The sequence below is a fragment of the Callospermophilus lateralis genome, chromosome 13 (genome assembly GCF_048772815.1).
Source record: "Callospermophilus lateralis isolate mCalLat2 chromosome 13, mCalLat2.hap1, whole genome shotgun sequence".
NCBI lineage: Eukaryota > Metazoa > Chordata > Mammalia > Rodentia > Sciuridae > Callospermophilus > Callospermophilus lateralis.
Genome location: NC_135317.1, coordinates 50,189,625 through 50,210,969, shown reverse-complemented (window position 1 = coordinate 50,210,969; position 21,345 = coordinate 50,189,625). Strand labels below are relative to the sequence as shown.

The window sequence follows — 21,345 nt, the reverse complement described above, 5'->3', positions numbered from 1 at the left end:
GCTGAGAATCTAAGCCAGCAGCCTGACTCACAGCCTTAACCATTCATTTCTCCCCAAGAAATTTCCAAGTAAGCAGAATAAACAGCCACAGTGTAGCATGGTGGTTCTCTTTCATGTAACGATCACCTCACAAACAGTTCCTGAGTGCTCATAATATACAAAAACTGTGCTAAAATGTGCTTAGAAAAAATTATCTTTCATGCAGGGACAAGAGCAGATGACAGACTTGGCTTGGGAACCAGCACTATGTCTTCTGGGTATGAATTTGTACAGGTTCTGTGAGGAGGACAGTAAGAATATCTCTTAAGAGTAGGGATAAATGACATCGTTTATTTAACATAGGATGGGACATGAATATTATGACTATTTATATTATCTAGTTTCTATTCTTGAGAAGCTGGGGTAGAAGGATAGAAAATCATGTAAATAATTACAAAAGAGTACAGAAAAGTTCTATAAAGGAGGAGTGTTCAGATCAGATTAGAACCCTAAAGGTGAGTGGGTGGGTAGAGGTATTAAGAACAAGCAAATGGCAGTTAAATTGAAGAGTTCTAATTAAAGCCAAGGTTCTAATTAAAGCCAAGTATAGACCCAATGTTTCATAAGTGTATTTTATCTTTAATAAAATGCGGTTATATTTTCATAACTGCAGATTAAGAAAATAACATTTTATGTGCCAGGCACTGCAATATGATTTTCCCATATTCCTTTTTTTAAAAAATATTTTTTTAGTTGTAGATGGACACAATGTCTTTATTTTATTTATTTATTTTTATGTGGTGCTGAGGATCGAACGTGGTACCTCATGCATGCTAGGCAAGCGCTCTACCACTGAGCCACAACCCCAGCCCCAGGATTTTCCTATATTCTATGGCTTATTTAGTGCTCAAAACAATTGCTTCCAGGCAGAAGACCTGAGCCACCTGCCATCATCTACAGCTCCATGTGGCCCTCACATTGGTGTTTGTGCCATGGCTATGTGCATTTGTATTTGTGTAGCAGTACAAGTCCCAGTGTTAAAAAGGTAACTTAATATGCTGAATTTTTAAAAATTCACAGTAATTTTTTTTTTATGAAGAAAGTAATAAAGGGGCTGGGGTTGTAGCTCAGTGGTAGAGTGCTTACCTCACATGTGTGAGGCCCTGGGTTCAAGTATCAGCACTGCATATAAATAAATGAATAAAATAAGTTCCATCAATAACTAAAAACATACACACACACACACACACACACACACACACACACACATACACATATACATTAAAGAAAGCAACAAAGCATAGGTGTGATGTTCATTTTTCCATTGCTCCTAGCACTAATCTTTCTTCTGTGCACTTTGTGTCTAGAAACATTTTGAGGACACTTAACTCACTCTCTTTGCTTTCCAGAACAGAAAGCTAGTTTCTGCTCTTATTTCTCTCTCTCAGTTAAAGTTGGCAGTACCAATGAGTAACCAACCCAGTTTTTCAAGGTAAAAATCTAGGGTTTTCACTCCAGTGAAAGTCCCTCCTCCTGAGCTCACGTTTTGCTTTCTTTCAGGGTCCCTGCTCTTGCCAGACCATCACAGCCTCTTCCCTGGTTGACAACTGTGATCATCCCCTGCTCCCCTTGATGCTAGTATTCCCTCTCTCTGCCTTTCTGCCATCCACAACACTGTTCTGGTTACTCTTCTAAAACACAGGCAGGATATTCCTCTATTGGAAACTTGCACTGGCTCCCTAGTGCCCATAAGATGAAGGCTGAAGGCCTCAGCATGGCATCAGGGCTTTCAATCTCTGGCCTCATCCTGCTTTTACTAGAGCCAGTCAGACAGCTGATCTATCAACAATGAACCACTTGCCCATCCTATGACTCTGGACCTGATCTCCCAATCCTGCATACTTCTGAGAGTTCATCTTAAAATACACAATTCTTGTAGATGATAGGTATTATTTCCTCTTCTAACAATTTCTAAAAGCCTCACAGCTAAGATATAATAGAAGACTAGAAAGGCACCTAAATTTGGGTGCCTTGGTATTGATGGTCCCTTCATTTTGGGGAGTCAATGTCCCACCCCAGGCTAGCCTCATGAATGCCCAGGAGCACTATCTCTGGACAGTACATACACATCCAATGCTGGGACTCACTGCCATGCCCGCTAGATAAAGTTTTGGTTTCTGTTGAAGAGGTGAATCCAAAGGTGCATCAGCTGAATAATGTAAAGGCAATATGCATACAGATAATCTGCTTTTCTTTAGAAGCAAGTTACTTTAAAGAGATAATCAACACCTGAGTTTTCATGGATAATTCTGAATGTGCTTAATCAAATTTAATAGCTCCTGTTAACAAAAATAATCATGAATATGAGGTAAATTATTTTTATATAATATGTAAGTGAAACCATAAAACTGATATTGGTAAAGATAATAAAAATTCTATTTCATGAATGTACACAAAGCCCTTATCAGATCTTCTTAATTTATTTCTAAAGTACATTTGGAACTTAAAAATAATGAAAGGAGAAATTTCAGTCATTAGTATTAGATGTACATCATCTCCTACATGGGTTGTTCTTAATACTAAAATTAGAAAATTTAAGGAAAAATGAAAGTATAATGAATAATGCTTAGGATTAAAAATTTAAGGAAATTAGAAAATTTAAGGAAAAATGAAAGTATAATGAATAATGATTAGCATTAAATGTACTCTGTAGAATAATTTACCTCTGTTTCCAAATTCATGATTTACCTGGGATTTGAACCAGGCCCTTAGTTGCAGTAAAAATATGATCTAATAAAATGAGCAGACTGATCCAGGGTAGAATCATTATTAGTGATTTTTAAAAATTAAATGTTTAGAAGAACTTCCTAACATCTGTAGCATATGCTTATTTTTAAAAATTTTATTTAAAAATTATTTTTAGAGATTTTTAATAAGAAATTTTTAGTTATAGATGGACACAATACCTTTATTTTATTTATTTGTTTTTATGTGGCGCTGAGGATTGAACCCAATGCCTCACATATGCTAGGCAAGTGTGCTAACACTGAGCTATAACCACAGCCCCTGCTTATACATTTTTTAAAAATACCTCAACACCAAGGATAGGATAAATGATTTTCTATTCTAAAAAGTCATCAGATGAGGGCTGGGGTTGTGGCTCTGAGGTAGAGCACTCACCTAGCACGTGCGAGGCCCTAGGTTGGATCCTCAGCACCATATATAAATAAATAAATAAAGGCATTGTGTCCAACTGCAACTAAAATAAATAAATAAATATTTTAAAAAAAAGGTCATCAGATGAGCAAGGTGTGGTTGTGCAAGCCTTATAATCCCAGCCACTCAGGAGGCTGAGGCTGGAGGATCATGAGTTCAAATCTCAGTGAGACCCTATAATAAAATATAAAAAGGGCTGATGATGTGGGCTCAGTGGTTGAGTACCCCTGAGTTCAATACCCAGTACCAAAAAAAAAAAAAAAAAAAAAAGGTTACAAAATGATTATTTTGATTGTTTTCCTTTATTAAAGACCCAGTGTGGATATATGCTAGCAATCCTTCAGTTTAAAAGAGAGTACTTTAAAAAAATAGCAATTTGTTTCTTATTTAAAGTTTAAAAGGTAGGGCCAAACTCCAGTCCTATATAGACCTGGGGGAGTTCTCAGCAGGATCTGATTCCTACGAGATCTGATAATAACAGATCACTCACTCATGTTTATTTTAAGAACTCTGCCAACAAGTTGGGGTTCACAACATAAGTGTACTTAGATAAAGTATTGTAAATAGAGTATGCAATGGCAAATACAGCACATTATGATAGAAATTCTTTTACAGTCTATGAATATAAAACAGCAAGTCAGATGACTATCTCAGATATAATCCAACATCCTGGACTGCAACAACATTCAAGCTATGATATTAAAATAGCAAACCTTTGCAGAACGTTAACCTATCATTATACCGAGTAAATGACATGGCACTGCCACCTAATTAGCAGTGTAGCTTGCATCTATAAAATAGAATTAGCACTACTGCTTCTTTTTTATTATTAGTTTGTGTTTCCAGAAAGGTATGACCTTATCTGTATGCTTCTGTTCATTTATGCCCATCTACAAAGAATTTAATTATGTTCTTTTAGTTTTCTACACTGAGGAAATTGAAAACTGCCACTTCAAAATTAAAAATGTTAAAGAAATTAGTGAGCAGATTATTTACACCATCACCCTTCTTCTTTCAGAGATAAAGAATGGAAACATGTTTAAGTAAATACAGCATGAATTTTTCAAAAAAGAAAATTCTAGGCAGAAAAATTACTACTGGTCCTCTTTTTCTCTTTCTCACATGTATTCTCCAAGTTTCTCTAATTGTCTTAGGCAGAACTAGTTAAGGAGAAAGCATATTCATACTATAGAATCTCTGGAAGATATATCCATTACAGTCAGCAGCCAGAAAACATCAACTTACATCTGAGGAAGGTGATTCAAGAACAATGCCGAATCCCAGGACGTGGCTGTCCTTGGTGGAGGTGAGCTCTGAGGCTTGGGGACCAGAGGGCTCCAAGGCCCCTGCTGCTGGCTTCTTCTCAATTTCTAACACACTGGGCTTCTGTTTCACAGTAACAGGTTCAACCGTCTTTGGGGGCACTTTTTTCTTTTTATTTCTCTTGCGTGAGACAGCAGTTCGCTGGGAGCATATAAGGGAAATTGGGGGTTGTTGTCTGTTTTGAGTTCCAACTGTGAACAATAAACACAAATACGGTACAGGCACTGGTGTCTACCTGAGGAAAACTTATCCCCATCTATCTCTGTGATTTACAAACTGATAGTGAGGTTCTTTCAAAGATGATACACACCCAAATAAGCCTTACTCTGGAACTCGAGGTTACCAAATATAGGCTGGGCGCACTTTAGAGCCCTGTAGGCAGAAAACACCCAGAACAAAACCCAGTTCCAAAAGAGGACCATTGCAACATACTGGTACTGATGACTTCAACAAAGAAAAGGATTAAGGGCTATGAGAAAACCTGCAGTCTTCATAAATCATCTGACACTTAAAAATAAATAAGAACTTTAGAACTTAAATTCAGGTATAGATATCCATGCTTTCTAGTAAGCCCACTTCAGGAACATGCTGACTGTCATTTGGAATTAGGCTGATTAGTTGCCAACAATCTACAGGTATCCAGATTGACAAGCTGGAGCAATGATCATCATTTGGGCAAGACTGATAAAGGGAAGGATTCAGTAACAGGGAACAGTTAATAAGCCTGTGGGAAAAGCCTGTTGGTCACTTGAACAGGCCTGGGAACTCCTTCCTCATCAAATATTCTGAGCATATCAACTATCTCCACGGCACCATGTTCCATGGTATTAGCCTAGGTCACCTCTCTACACCTCAGTTTTGCATAGCTGAAAAGAGGAATAATATAGTTCTATATAAGTCAGGCAGATTAGTAAAATCCAGAAACAATTTGAGTTCCAAAGATGAAAAGCACTATATAAGGACTAAAGCCAAGGTAGTTTTCACAGGTGCATTCTGAAAAGTAGTGACTGTTAGCTATTTAAAAATACTCTGATGGAAAGTGAAATAGAAAAATATGGCCTGAATTTGCATAAATCCTCATGTATTAATATGGTTTCTTAAATATGACCACAGATTATGCCTGCTTTTTTGCAGAAAGAAACGTTATTAATGAAAGCAAAATAAAAACTGTGTTCATATGCAAATAGACATGGGTCGCGTCCTCTTACTTCTTTCCTATCAGTCTGAAAATAAAGAATATTTACACTTGATTCTGATGTTTTCATCTTCAAACTGGAAGGCAAGTTATAAGTATTGGAAACAAATACTTAAAAAAGTAATTTAACCATTTGTGTAGTATTTAGTCTTACTGGTTCTCTACCTCAGCTGCATTTAGAATTACTGTAGAGTTTAAACATATTAGAATTACTGTGAAGTTTAAAAAAAGCAAAAACAAAGATCGAAAATAACAACAACAACAAAAAAAACCTCAGTCCAAAAAACACCTCAGACTAAATGAACAACAGCCCAGTCTGGAGTAGGTCCCAGGCATGTTAATGTTATATATATATATATATATATATATATATATATATATATATATTTTTTTTTTTTAATTGTTGGTAGACCTTTATTTATTTATATGCATTGCTGAGAACTGAACCCACTGCCTCACATATGCCAGGCAAGTGTGCTACCACTGAGCCCCAGCCCAAGCCCATGTTAATGTTTTAAAGCTCCTCCAGTGATTCTAACATGCAGCCAGAGTTGAAGACTTCTCTTTATTCTATCTGTGCGTTTACTCCACGCTAGCTTTGGCCTGTCAAATAGACCCCCAAAGTGATGCTCAATCTCATCTATGCCATAACCCTAAGCCCCACTATTTCAAATTAAAATAGAAAATGTTTTTGCTTTGCAGAACACAGAGGATGATATGAGTTTTCCTTCTCCTTTTGCAAATCCAGACAGAGCCCACACTTCTGGCATCTGGATCTTAACTTGATCTTATTCCTTGTCTGTTCACTAAAATAAAGGTTCGTGAAACTTTCAAAATATAATTTAAATCTAATTCTTACAGCCAATAAACCTTAAGTAAGTCTACCCATACAACACAAATTTTTAAGTTTAAGAAAATTAAAGGAGTGTAATTTATTCAGTTTATCCTCTGCACTATCAACAGCTTTGGAATCGTTTACCTTCCTAATCTGCAAAGGTTCAGAAAAGAAAACATGGTGACAAAGTGGCATTTACTTAATAGATTCTAGAAAGGCTTCAGTCAAGGATTTAAATGGCTGCAATTTGTAGTTTGCCATTTCAGTAGTAAGGAGCTTAAGTAACAAAATAAATCATTACAATTTCATATATATATTTTCTTAAGTGCTAACAGATTCTTCCTTTGAGAAAAGAATCTCAGTAATAATAAAGTAGCCTTTCTGAAGCCCTACTTTAGAAGATGTTAACCTTTGCCAGGTTGATAAGAACACAATTTATTGTCGTGGAACAAGGTGTGTCAAATGCTTACTGACCTAAGCAAAATGCTTATTTTTGCCTTGGGATAAGACCAAATTCAGCATTAAAAAGATGTTGCTTTCACAAAGTCTTTAGCTTGCTTTACTCTAGTGTATTTTAGGTGGCCGATATGACTAAGTATTAAGCTTTTTATATCTAAACCACATCAATGAGTATTAGGGTTTTACTAGAATTCTCTCAATGGCACCAAGAGCAGTTTCTGAGCCATAATGCTCCCAAACACCACTATGATAAAAGGGTAGGACACTAATCATAATGGGTCTGTGCTATTTTTCTGCTTTATTATATCTTTCATCAAGCAGTAGTTTCCCCTAACAAAAGGGAAGACTTGATAAAATAGTTTGTTAATTTTTGTAGATATGACCAAAAAAATCTGGTTTTCTTTGTTATGGTGATTTGAAAATAATCCACTAAATGAAGACCTTGACTTCCAGACTTCTATGAAATGCTGCATGGTATTTTTTTTTTTTAAAGCACTAATGAGAAACCCATGTTTGCATCATGCTTTATAAAGTTCATTTCATTTGCTATCTCTTGATATGAAAATGACCCTGTGAGTTAGAAATTAATACTCCATTTATAGATGAAAAATGGGAAGCTCACAAGTCATATAGCTAGATAGGAGAAACTGGGTATCCAAGTCCCAATTACATATCTGCTGTTCTTCTGTTCTTCACCTTGTCCAAAGGCAGTGAGAATAAACAAAAGGAGTCAAAAAATGAAGGGGACAGATATGAGGTGTCTCTGAGCTTCTACATCCTGCAGGTGAGAGAGAAAAGTCACAAGCAGAGCCTTCGGCTCAACACTTCTCAACTGCTCACATCCTTGAAAAGCTTCAATAGTGAAGACTGTACTTCCTAAAGGGCTCTTTCACATAGCATGTTCCAGAATTTAATTAACTGACATTTGTCAAGTACCAGGAGATTGTAGGATGAAGTATATGGAGTAAATGTACATAAGTATGTGAGTAGTATTAGGGACAATAAAAATTTTGTTTGATTTGCTAACAAAAAGAAAAAAAATAGAACTGTAGAAAAAAGCAGAAAAAATGGACACTTGAAAAGACAGAAGGTCGGAAGAATTCTGTAACAAAAGAGCAATGAACATCACAACTGAAGATGTCAGATGTGCATTAACAATGAATGGACACGTTCAGAGGCCTGATCTTTGTACCTGCTTGAATTTGCATTAATTTCCTCATGGTCTTGAGTTCTTGGAGAATGGCCTGCAACGTTGACTGGCAGTTACAAGTACAGCAGTTTGATCCAACTGACGAATTCACCATTGGAAGTTCTCCTAAGCATGAAAGAAAAGAATAGCATACTCCCAACAAACAAACAAAAATTATAAAGAGAAAGGATCTTGACAGGATTTTGAAACATGTGCAATTATTTTGAAAGTGTGCGTGAGGAAATATACCCAATAATTTTCACAACCTAAATTTTGGGTCTGAATTATCTAATTACGGAGGGTTCTGTATTATGAGATGCGTGCTGTGTCCCAGGTGGCAGGACCTGCATGAACACATGCACACAATGTGCTGCCACAGCAGGCCTCCCTACTGTCAGACCAGTTAGTCTCAGATAACGATACCCTAAAAGTCACTATAAACACACTCAGGCTAATTTGTACCAAAAACAAAACAACAAACCAACAACAACAACAACAAAACTCAAATAACAAAAAACAAAGCAAAACAACCCCCCCCCAAAACTAGCTCTGAGAATAGCCTTAAAAAACAACTGGTAGCTGTGTATGATATCAAAGTTCATATTGAGTGAAACTATTAAAAATAGTTTTAATAGTAAGCATGTCATTTAAAAAATAAAGAGCTGGGAATACATAAAAAATTGTAGAATACTCACTGCTTGGGTATGCTAGGGGTGGGGAAGGTGGGCAAGCAGGGTAGGATAGGACATTTTTACCCATTTCCATTTCTGACAGTACACTATACTATACTACTATACTACTCTCTTGTTCTGTGTGTGTACGTGTGTGTGTGTGCACGTGCGCTGCGAATTGAACTCAGGGTCTTATGCCTGCTTGGAAAGCACTCTACCACTGAGCAACACCCTAGTCTCTTATATTATTTTATTTTATTTGTTCTTTTTAGATATACATGAGAGTAGAGTGTATTTTATATTTTATACATACATGGCTTAGTCTCTTTTTCACTGTTTAAACTTAATATAATATTTGCCTTATTAAGAAATTTTACTTTAAAGGAATACTTTTCTTTTTCTGTTTGCTTTATATATAAACAAATATAGGCTCCCTGTTGACTTTGGAATAAAATGGCACACTTAGCAAAGAACTCTGACTTGCGTACCCTCCAAGATCAATGTTCACCCCTACAAAAGAAAGAAGTTTAAAAATGGCTATCATCAAGTTTTCTGAAAGGTGGATGAGGTAAGTTCTAAGATTTTGTTCCAAAAGTATGTTTTATTATACATTAGATGTAATTTAAATCATATAATATGCATTATTTGTGGATATTAAAAAGTTCACTGTAGCAAAACCACGGAATGCTGGAAGATAATGTTTGAAGTAGCTCAAAATTGTAGCAAACTGACATGTTACAACTTTAAAATTACAAATAATTCCAATGAAATACCAAAGTAGTCACAGATCCATGCAGGTGATTCTTGAGCAATGCAGCAGAGTTTAGGGGAACTGACTACCCTGCAGTTGAAAATTCAGTTATAACATTTCCCTCAAACTGTTTTTTTTTTTTTTTTTTTTGGTACCGGGGATTGAATTCAGGGGCACTCAACCACTGAGCCACATCCCCCAGCCCTATTTTGTGTTTTATTTAGAGACAGGGTCTCATTGAGTTGCTTAGTGCCTTGCCTTTGCTGAGGCTGGCTTTGAACTCTGAATCCTCCTGCCTCAGCCTCCTGCGCTGCTGGGATTATAGGCACATGCCATCATGCCTGGCTCCTCTAATTTTTGACTCTCCACAGTAGCAACAAGAGGCTGCTACAAAATTATGCCAATAATACAGTATGTATTACAGTTAATTTTATGCAATTATGATTTAATACTGCATCTTTACATTCGTTTGCATTTCTTTCAACTGTAAATGAAGATGTGCAGTGTCATGCTCAGTGTTCATGTGCATCAGTTTTGATAAATTTTAATTTTTTTATAATACATGTATGTTTATTTTATGGAAGCAAGTTATGAAATAGACTATTCCCTACATTTTTTTAATGTATTCATTATATATCTACCTTTTCTAAATTATTTTGCTATCTGCAGGCTACAAACTTTATCTGCAAGTTTTCTCATATTGTTGCAAATCTCAAAAAAAAAAGTCCTCCTATAAGTGGACCTGCACAGTTCACACCCATGTTATTCAAGGGTCAAATGTATAAAGCATTATTACTGAAAGTATTAAAGCAATAAGCACAAAAAGATCTATTTTCAAGCTTACATGGAAAAATTTATATTTGTGAATTTTATTAACAGTAATAACAGTTCCCAAAACAAATCCCCCATCCGTGTTGTGTATTAGAAAGTAGAACTCTTGTTGCCTCAAAGTTACCTATGTAAGGCTCACCAACTTCATATATACCAAAGGACATTTTATTTCTCTTATTGTCTCTTCCACAGCAGTAGTTAGTTGGGAGGGCTTTACAGAATATTCCTAGGCACCATTCTAAGGACTATCTTCTTCAGTGGAAGAGGACAAAACCACCCCTTGTTGGTTTTATTATACATCATTTTCTAATTTTAAAGAGAATGACTTTTTATTTGCATGGAGGAGTCTTTAATGAGTCACCTACCTCACACCCACATGTGAACCTGACATTGGCTTGTGTAATAATAAGAGGGAGAAAAGACACCATGCATATCTTGGGGTCCCTCACTGCCTTGTCAGTATCTCCATGTCCCTGAACTGGGTATTGAGAATTGTGTTAAAAAAAAAATTGAAAACAGTATTCTTTTTCTTGATGAACATCATAGAATGAAAATTATAGAAGAAAATGCTTAATTTTTCAAGGAAATAGAAAATACCTTTTATCTTTGTAAAAAACTATATATCTATATAAAATTTATAAACAACATCCAATGTCACTGGATGGAAAAATTTATATGAACAAGAAAAGCATCAATTTTTTCTTTAAGCTTAAAAAAATTATTTTTTCCTTAACAATCAGGGACTTTAAATTAAGGAAATTTTACTTTAAAGGAATACTTTTCAATGCTAATGAAGCAAGTTTTATAAAATATAGGTCCTATGATTCAGCACTGGAGTAGAGTTAATGGGGAAGTCACACAAGAGGCTAAAAGTTCTCAGTTTCCCTCTCATCATTTCTCACAATAAAGCAACATGAAGAAAGAAGCAAGAGGCTACGTTAATAATACAACAGATGACCAGGAAGTTTCTTCTAGTGATAAAGTAGAACTTTTGTAGCAATAACATCTGTTCGTCAACAGATGGCCACTTTTTCTTTTTTTAGTTGTAGATGGACACAATACCTTTATTTTTATGTGGTGCTGAGGATCGAACCCAGTGCCTTCCACTACGAGGTGAGCACTCTACAACTGAGCTATGACTCCAGTCCCACTTTAACTTCTTAAAGGGCTGAAACTCCTACTAGGGAATCTTCATGTCTAACACAGCACCTCTGTCTTCTCAGTTCTGAGTTTTTTTAAAACACTTTTTTCTTTACATCTTCCCTGTCTTTTAAAATAAATCAGTGAAGGTGGGTGACTAAGGTGGGGTTTAATAAACTGATCTCAAAAAACAGACTGAATATTTAGAGATAAAATAAGCCAGGATAAACCCCACAAGTGCACTCTGAATGACTGATGGCAACCATACCGTTGGAGTTTGCAGTGGTGTGGGGCTGACTCTGGAAGGTTCTAGAACGGGTGCCATACTGCCCTGAGAACTGCCCGCTTTGGGGTGATAGCTCATTCCACACACCACGTGAAGAAGAATGGAGGTTCTGTGGGGCCTCAACAGAGGAGTTCAAACGCTGAGGCCAGACTAAATCCAAATCCTGGGGCTCTTCTTTTAGTTTTTCTCCTTCTTTGCCAACACGCTGATATATCCTCCCAGTGCTGTCATTCAGTAATCTTCTCATCCCTGTAATTTGTTTTTTAATTTCCATGCTTTCATCTCCTAATGGAAACAGAGCCAAAGTTAGCACTGTAAATTAATAAATAAAAAAATAGACTAAAAAAACCTCTTATTTGGAAATGGATTCCATAAACTTAAGTAATTCATAAAAAAGTTAAAGGCAGGAAATCTGGCTGTAGTCTCAAGACACTGATCATAGTTCTGATGTATCTCATTTTAATCCCTTTCTGGACAAGTTCTCTTATGAAAAAGAGGTTTCCTTAGTGAGCATCCCTGGGGACAAACTTTCAAATCCCTCTTTGGAAGCATTTTCTGAATGACAGTGTCAGTTCATAAGTAAGCTGACTGAAACAGAAGACCAAGGACAGGACTAGAAGGTTAGAATCCTAGCCTCAGCCACAACCATCCACATGCTCCTATGTTAACCTCAGTAGGCAGGTGCCAAAACAAAGAAGAATGCATGCTATTCACTGGGATGCAACTTTTTGACAATGGGCTGCAGAGCACACCAGAAGTGCTACTGTCAGCAGATGTCCTTCAGGATGACACATTGCTGGTGGAGACATCACTTTCAGAGAGGATAACAGGAGACAGAGATGTAGTGAGTATCAGCATGACAAGCACGGAGACTGTCCTTCTAGTACCCTCACTCTCATCACACCAGTCAGAGCATGTCCCAGGAATCCCTGACCACTCCAGGTAATTGGCTATAGGAGCACCGAAAGGGTGGAAGTCAAGCCTCCTTGCTCTGCCCAAATACAACTACCACCTCCACTTCAGTGCCAACACGGTAATTTCATGTAAAAGGTAACAGACTAAACATCACTTCACCTACATTTACTTCTTTTTTAAATTATTATAAAACAAACCTAACATAAAATTTATCATCTGAATCATTTTTAAGTGCACAGTTCAGTAGAGTTAAGGGTATTTACACTGTGGTACAACCAATATCCAGATTTTTCTTTCCATTTACTTACAAAAATTCTTTTTCCCTTAGTCAATTTTTTCTTTAAGGTCTCTATACTGGACTTAAAGAGGACTATCAAATCATGAAAATTTTCTACCAATATTATTATCCGAAGATAATGTTACCTGTTATGAGTTATTTCAAATACTAACCCAGGGTCTTGCTCATGATAGACAAGTGCTCTACCACTGAGCTACATCTTGGCTCTGTATTATCTTCTTAAACTTTGCAAAAAGCCAGTATCCTTGCAGAAATTAAGAAAAACTTGTCATCTGACTTGAGAATTAAAAGTCTTATGTTGATACATATACACATTCATGCAATCATTCTACTAAATGTTTAAAATTTAAAACTACAGAAAAAGGTCAAAAGAAAGTGTCTTTTAGGAAAAAACAGCTCTTGCAAGTAAACATATAACGTAATGATATTTGAATGCACTTAGTTTCATATAAACTAGATTTCTCTTCAGAACTGGTAATTGAATAACCTAGGTATTTTGCATTATCTACTTGTATATTTATTAATGTATTATTACATTACTGGATACTATATAAGGAACTTTTACACCCTATTTTGAAATAAATATCTTCTTTTTTTTTTTTTTTGGCATGCTGGTGATCAAACCCAGGAACTTGCTCATGCTAACCACACCCTCTACCATTAAGCTACATCCTCAGCCCCTTCAATTTAAAAAATGGTAATGAAAATCCTAATTCTGTCTTTAATATTGAACATTGATGAATAAAGAAAAAACATGGGTTCCTAAACTTGCAAAAATGTAGCAAGGTGTTTCTGGAAGAGCTCCCAAGGGAATTCTGGAACAAGTCTACAGGCAAATGTGGTGGTAATTTCAGCATCAAAACATATACTTTCCTGGTGAGTTAACAGAACAATATGGGCAAGAGGAAGCATATTTCCTGTGTGGTTTCCACTCTCAACTCTCTTGGATAGGTTGGTCACAATGTAGGAAAGGGGATGTATGGGCTAATCTTTAGGGGCACAAGCTAGTGGCTGGCTGCCTTTCCTCTCCTTTTGTTTGGGGCTCCCTGTAAGGACACAGGTTCTTTTTTTTTTTTTTTTTTTTTTTTTTTTTAATTTTTTTTTTTCATCTTCCATACATTTGATTTAAATGAGTTACGCATTTCCATTTTTACCCCAAATACAGATTGCAGAATCATATCAGTTACACATTCACAATGCTTACATAATACCATATTAGTGACTGTTGTATTCTGCTGACTTTCCTATCCCCTACTATCCCCCCTCCCCTCCCCTCTCATCTTCCCTCTCTATCTCATCTGTTGTTGTTCCATTCTCTCCCTTCCCCCCCTTTCCCCTCACAACCTTGTATATGTGATTTCGTATAGAAATGAGGGTGTCCTTCCGTTTCCATGCACTTTCCCTTCTCTCTTCCTTTCCCTCCTATCACTCGTCTCAGTTTAATGTTAATATTTTCCTCATGCTCTTTTCCTCTGTTCAGTTCTTAGTTGCTCTCCTTAAATCAAAGAAGACATTTGGCATTTGTTTTTTAAGGATTGGCTAGCTTCACTTAGTATAATCTGCTCTAATGCCATCCACTTCCCTGAAAATTCAATGATTTTGTCATTTTTTATTGCTGCATAATACTCCATTGTGTATAGATGCCACATTTTTTTTATCCATTCATCTATTGAAGGGCATCTGGGTTGGTTCCACAGTCTGGCTATTGTGAATTGTGCTGCTATGAACATGGATGTGGCAGTATCCCTATAGCATGCTCTTTTAAGAGGACACAGGTTCTTGAGCCAGCGTCAGCTTACTTCTGCACACTGATCCTACACATCACAGGAAAAGGCATGTATATCTTGCCCAAGGTTCCACAAAGGATAGAATTCTATGATAAAGTGCTACCATTATGAAAAAGAGAAAAGTCATAAGAATTGTGAAACCTTCTTAGTTTTGGATTTCTTAAACTTAAACCCATGAAAATTACAAGACTGAAAATACAACCTGAGTTTTGCATGACTTTTATATTTTCATACTGACGACCAGACTCTGAAGCTGCAGGTAGAGATGAGGAAAGAAGGCAACAGACATAAAGAAGAGTCTAGGGTAGGTGGGCTGCTCCTCCAGTGTTCAGAAACATGTCTTCTAGAGGCAAAACATACAAAAAGTCATTACCTGTGGGGACCAAGCAGAGCTGTGAAAGAAGAAGGCAGAAGACTAGAAGCAAGGATGACTAATGTCACAGGAAAGAGATCAAGGTCTGTGAGACATTTTAAAGGAAAGAAAATAGTAAACTATAATAGTTACCTAAGTCTCTTCTGAAAGGAAAGTCAAGAGATCATGGAGAAGGCTGAAAAAGAGTTGGTTGGCGCAAATTTCTTAAAGGAGACAGGCTGGGCTTCCCTAGAGGACAACTGGGCATTCGACAATGGTCTTTGGGCCTAATGGTATCATATTTCCTTTAGCCAAGGAAGGAGGGAGGCACTGAGGCCATCACCCCTGAAGGTATCACCTGGGTAGAGGAAGTCCTGCAACTCAGACCCCTATGCAGGGTCTGGTGGGCTTTATCAGAGAGAAAGAAAGAGGTAGTTACTTTGAACTTTTGGGACAGATAGGGCAGATGGTTAGAAATGTGACCCAAAAACTCAAGTAGGGAATCTCAAAAAAGCTGAGTCAACCTACTAAACTGGGGGCAGTGGGTGCTCAAAACAGACAGACAGGCTGAGGCACAGAATTTCAGACAACAGATGTTAGTTGGTACAATGGGAAGGCTGGGAAGGTATTCCTGAGACCTGGACCACTTCTAAACTGTACTGACTTGCCACTAGCTATGAGATAAGACACTCAGTATTCTCAGACTTCAATTTCCTGAATCATAAAGGGAAGGTTTGAACCAGACTCATGCTACACATAACCCAAGGGGTATGCAGAAGTAGCTAGGAGGGCTACAGGTTTCCAAGTTTTCTACATGTAAATGGAGCATTTAATGCCTCTAAAAGTCACACACGTCCTCAGAAAAAGGGTTATTCTAACAGTGGAGGCCATGCTCTTTGATTTTCAAAAAATGGCAGAAAGCATACAAGACAGATCTGAAGTATTAGTTTACTTCTCTTTGCTTTTCCAGTTTTAATTAGTCACTGTCTTCTCTCCATATAGATATCTGGAAAAGAAAACTCTTAGGAGTGAGGAGCTGTCTAGAGGGAACCCTATTCACTTTTCCTAATTTCTTTCCAAGAATTTTCTATGTATTCACTTACAGGCAACTCCAGGCAAAATATGTTTAGCAAAAGCAATTGAAAAAAAAAAAAAACCTTGCTCTAACAGAACTGTGCCATGTTACTACATTACTGGTAAAACAAGCTTAACTGAATTTTTTTAAAAAAATATTTTTAGTGGTAGATGGACACAATACCTTTATTTTTAAATTATTTCTACATGGTGCTGAAGGTTGAACCCAATGCCTCACACATGCTAGGCAAGTGCTCTACCACTGAGGTACAACCCCAACCTATTAACTGAATTCTTAAGGGAGTTTAGTGCCCATACTCTATGGACAAGGTCTAGAAAAGAATGAAGGCTGGATTTTACTCGTCACTGAATTTCAATACCATATTAGATCATTTTCCTTTAAAAAGAATTTCTATGATATACAGTTTTGCATCATGTGATAAGTATTAAGGAATGATACAATATTCCTTCATTTGGCCAAGAAAGAAATATACACTACTGGGGCCTAACTATTCGTAGCCCAGGGTGATGAAAGATAAGGTGGTAACACACAACATACAGAATGTGGTTGTACATAAACATTATACATCTGTCTATGTGTGCTTTCTTGTTATGAATTCACATGAAGAACAGCCACTGTTTCTTTGCCCTACAAATAAGTAATATGAAAAAAATGGCTTATCAAAAATGAAGTCAGTAGAATAAGTGCAACACCAAGGCAGTAAACAAACAATATATTAACAGGAAAGAGTGAAAAAGCACCAGAAATAAATTTTTAAATAAACATTCACTGAGCACCTCCCAGGTCTCAGAGATACGAAGATTAGATACAAACTGAAAGGTACTCGCCTCCAAATCTCCCAACATCTTTTACCCAAATCCCTTTATACTGATCTGCTGCTCTGAAAAATGAACCTTATTTTCCCCATCCTATTGACCCTTATTTCCTTTAACCATATGCCTGGAAACTCTAGTTAGCAGATTGCCCTAATATTTTCACAAACTTTCTGCTTCCTTCTTTGAGTTAAAACATGATTCCCAGAGGATGCTGCTTTCCCTGCAGCTCCCTTGCATGTGTATTATGCAGTATAATCAGATACATCCTTTACAAAAATAATTCTGACAAAACTGGTGTGGGGACAGAAATCCAGTAAAATATTATTGCTAAAGTCTACATGGCAATAAGTCTTTATCAGGATTTGTGTGGGGAGCAGGAATGGAGAGAGAAGACGGAAGGAAGACTCTGAAGGAGTTTAATCAAATGGGCATGGTGATTAGCTGGTGGGGACAGGTAGATGGGGGCGGGGTGGGGTGGTGAGGAAGAAGAATCAATGAAAGATAATTCCAAGCTTTCCAGCTCAGGTGGCCGAATGAATAGTAGAGCCATCAGAGAATTTGAAAACAGAAGGTTGCAGAAAAGTGGGGATATAATGAGCCTCATTTTTTTTTTGTATATGGTGCTAGGGACTGAATCCAGAATCTCAGCACGTGCTAAGCACACACACTCTACCACTGAGCTGCACCCAAGTCCCATGAGTTTTATTTTGATAAAGAAAACCTAGATAATAATTAGGCACTTGGAAAACAACCATGGGGTACATAGTTGACCATGCAGCAGTACTCCCTTAATTGGCTCGCCCCTTTGGACTGAGTAAGCCTCTGATGGTCACTAACAACTCCAGGAACTGGAGGACACTTCCCAGGGAGCTATTAGATCCTTTATTAATCTAGCATGCAGAGGGCTAAAAACATGCATTTAAATATTAAAGGATATATGCCTTCATTTTTTTCCAAGCTGGCAAGGTGAGTCAAATCTATCTTTCTGGAACTCCTAATCCCTGAGGCAAATTATAAGCACCACTCCTCATTCTGCCTGACCCAACATCAAGCACTACCCTGGGGTACCATGCTGAGGGTCTAATCTTAGCAGAATGAACTGATGGAATTGTAAAGAAGTGGGGTACAAGCCTTGCTTTACACTCAATATTTGTCAGACTTTTATTGCACCATTATGTCCAGTTTGTCCTATTTTAAAAAGGCCATGGAGAAACTTGAGGAGATAATGAAAAGTCCAACAAAAGTGCTTAAAGGAACATGGTAAAATTAGAAGTTGAGTTGTTTAACTAAGAAATAAATGGCTATCTAGTGACTTAATTATCTTCAAATATACTATGGGGTATTATGAATAAGACATTGTTCTTTACCAACAAGGAAAAAAGAGATTGAAAATGTAGCTTCCAGCTGGAGGGTAGGCAACAGATGGCCGTAAGAGCTTCCCATCCAGTTCATAAAAGCTATCATCAGAGTGCAGAACTGTCTGCACAAGAGATGACAGTAAGAATGAATTTCTGTTGGTGATGATGAAAATGTTCTGGAACTAGAGATTGGTGGTTGCACAATGCTGTGAGTGTATTTTTCAAAAGAATGCATTACAACTCCTTTCGTTTATCAGGTAATGGCATGTTAACATAAACAGAAAAAAGTTGAGTTATCAGTGGGAAATAATAAGAGGAATAGGATTATGCTATATGGTCTACAATATTTCCTCTCAAAAATCAGCAGAGACTGGCCATGTTGTAGGAAAGATTAAGCTATAGCTTGTTAAATTCTAGCAATGAGGAAAGGGCAAGAGAAAGGAGACAGGGTCCTTCATGCCCAGGGTACAGCTTTCTTCACCACAAATCTGAACGAGTTAGAAGAAAAGGAATGTGAAGCAGACTCTGTGCTAAGGGAGGACCTGAGGTCGACACACCATTCCAAACCTATGCTAATGTTAGTAAGATCCCAACTGGCAGCCTTCAGTGATAGCGGCCATGTTTACAAGGAACATGAAAGACTGGGATTCTAACTCAGCAAAAAAATGGTCTGAAAAGCAGTAGTCCATGGAACAGATCAACAGTTTTCCAAGTGAGTCCTTTTTTTCAAATGCAATCTTAGTGAAATAAGAGTAAATCTCTGTTAGAAAGGGTGTGCCAGAACTCAGATTCCTGAAACTGTCCTTGGAATGTATTCAAGAATTCCAAGGGCTCCACACAACATAATCTAAATGCCACTGGAAAGGAAAGAGGCAAATAAGTGGCTATGGAATCATTCAATTGGTTAACTCAAAGTTATGATAAGAAACATCCAGACTACAATTGTGTTGCCATGTTTGAGGACCCTAAGACACTGTCAGTTGTAGGTGAGAAATAACTAAGCAGCCCAGCATATACATGGTATCTACTTTTAGAGGACAATTAAGTTCCTTTCAAATCTATTTAGATAATACCAGGTTCATTCACCCATTCAACAAATATTTATTATAATAGTACTAAATATGGAAACTGTGTGACCCAAAAAGAAAGACACGTAAGACAGAGTCTCTTCCCTTTAGTAGCTTACAGTCCAGCATGAGAGATAAGAAGAATGCACAAACAAGTCTAGGATGCAATGCCTTGCTTCTAGCAAATGGGCAGCCAGGGCCAGAGGCTGAGGAATGGGAAGCCAGGGCAGGTACTGATAGAATGCTAGTATTTAACAAGAGAATGGCCTGTGGGGCTACCTGAAAAACAGGCCTTCAAAGCAAAAAGAGTAAAAGGGTGTGATATCAGTAGTAAGGTTCAAAATGAGCAAAGGAAAACTGGAAATGAAGCAAGAAAACACTGTTCAAAGTGGGCTGTCATGCTCTTTCCAACTTTCCCCTCAAAGAACACTAAAGGACAAAGGAGAATAAATATCTATGAGAAGCATGGTACAAAGTCCAGGAAGAAAATAAGCAACAGAAACTTTCTTTGATGTTCTTATGCTTTATCTTAAAAAGCAAATGCAAGTTTATACTACACTCTGTTTCTGTGTTTAATTTTAAAACAAGTAGCCACCCACCCAGATGAGCAGTTTCCCCACCGACACTGAACAACTCTGGGTACCCACAGTTACATGTCTGGCAGCTGAAAAAGCACAGGGCTAGTGGGAGGGAGGGCTGGGCCACGATAGAGGGGAGGGCTGGTGGTTGTCAGGCCTTGTACCATCACCAGCCGCACTCTCTAGGAATACACTCCCAGTGTCCACGATGGAAGGGATCAAACCATGGAAATCTATGACAACGCATCAGAGATCATATGAGAGACAAGTGTTCCAAGAGTCAAGGAGAGAAGGAGATCATCACAAACTGGGAAGTTTTTAGTCAGTTTTATGAAGATGTCAGATCTGAGGAGACCAATAAAAGATGCTAGTATTTCCATGGACACTCTGGGGAGGAGGAAAGAGGGAACAGCGTTGAAGGAGGACTGAGGCCAGAGAAAAACCACGTGGGCAGCGTGAATAAGCTAACTTAGCTGGAGTGAAGGCAAGGAATCGTGAAAAGTCAAAACAAAAGGACCTTGACTTTTTCTGAAAGTGACAGAAAATCAATGAAGGTGTTTTTTTTTTTTTTTTTTTGTTAAGAGAATGATATAACACAATTAGAACTAGCCAAATAATACAGAGGTTATCTATTTATCTCTCCCTCAAATGTTCTTTTATTGTGGAAAAAGAAGTTTATTTTAATAAATATAGCATGGCTGCTCAATCTTCCTCTGATGAGTATATGCCATCTCCATTTAAAGTGGCTAGGAGGTCTGAAACCACCACTTCAAACAATGTTCAAGAATAATCAAATCAGTTAAGTCCCAAACACATGGAAGAGGTCTTATAAATGAACAACAAGGAATACTAATAATAGAAAACTGGGCAAAGGGCATAAACCTATAATTTTTATAAGAGAAATAATTGATCAGTAAATAACAGATATCCCTTATGTCTCTATTAATGTAATGAAAATTAATAAATTCTTTATCCTTTTATTTGACAAACACTATAGATTTATAAGGTTCATTTTGGTGAAGGTACAGGGTTATAGTCACCCTCATATGCTGTGGATAGGCATATAATCTGGCAAACCTTTTGGAGTGGAATTTGATGATTCTATATATAGGAATTTATCCTACAGAAATATTCTAACAAGTACCCATGGCATATATACAAGGATATTCACTGCAGCAGCATCTTACTAGGGAAACCTGGAAAC

The 21,345-nt window shown here is 37.2% G+C and overlaps 1 protein-coding gene across 8 annotated transcripts in view; it reads right to left on the bottom strand.

Annotated features, from left to right (window-relative positions):
* Positions 1 to 21,345, bottom strand: part of Bend7 (BEN domain containing 7) — a 99,999-nt gene that overhangs the window by 61,631 nt on the left and 17,023 nt on the right. For 7 of the 8 annotated variants that reach the window (XM_076831411.1, XM_076831412.1, XM_076831416.1 and 4 more), the window contains 3 exons: positions 11,858 to 12,160; positions 8,200 to 8,322; positions 4,441 to 4,709 (listed from right to left, as the gene is read on the bottom strand). In XM_076831411.1, coding sequence (XP_076687526.1) covers positions 4,441 to 4,709; positions 8,200 to 8,322; positions 11,858 to 12,160 — 695 coding nt within the window. The remainder of the gene's footprint in view (positions 1 to 4,440; positions 4,710 to 8,199; positions 8,323 to 11,857; positions 12,161 to 21,345) is intronic. The other variant, XM_076831418.1, reaches the window with a different exon arrangement.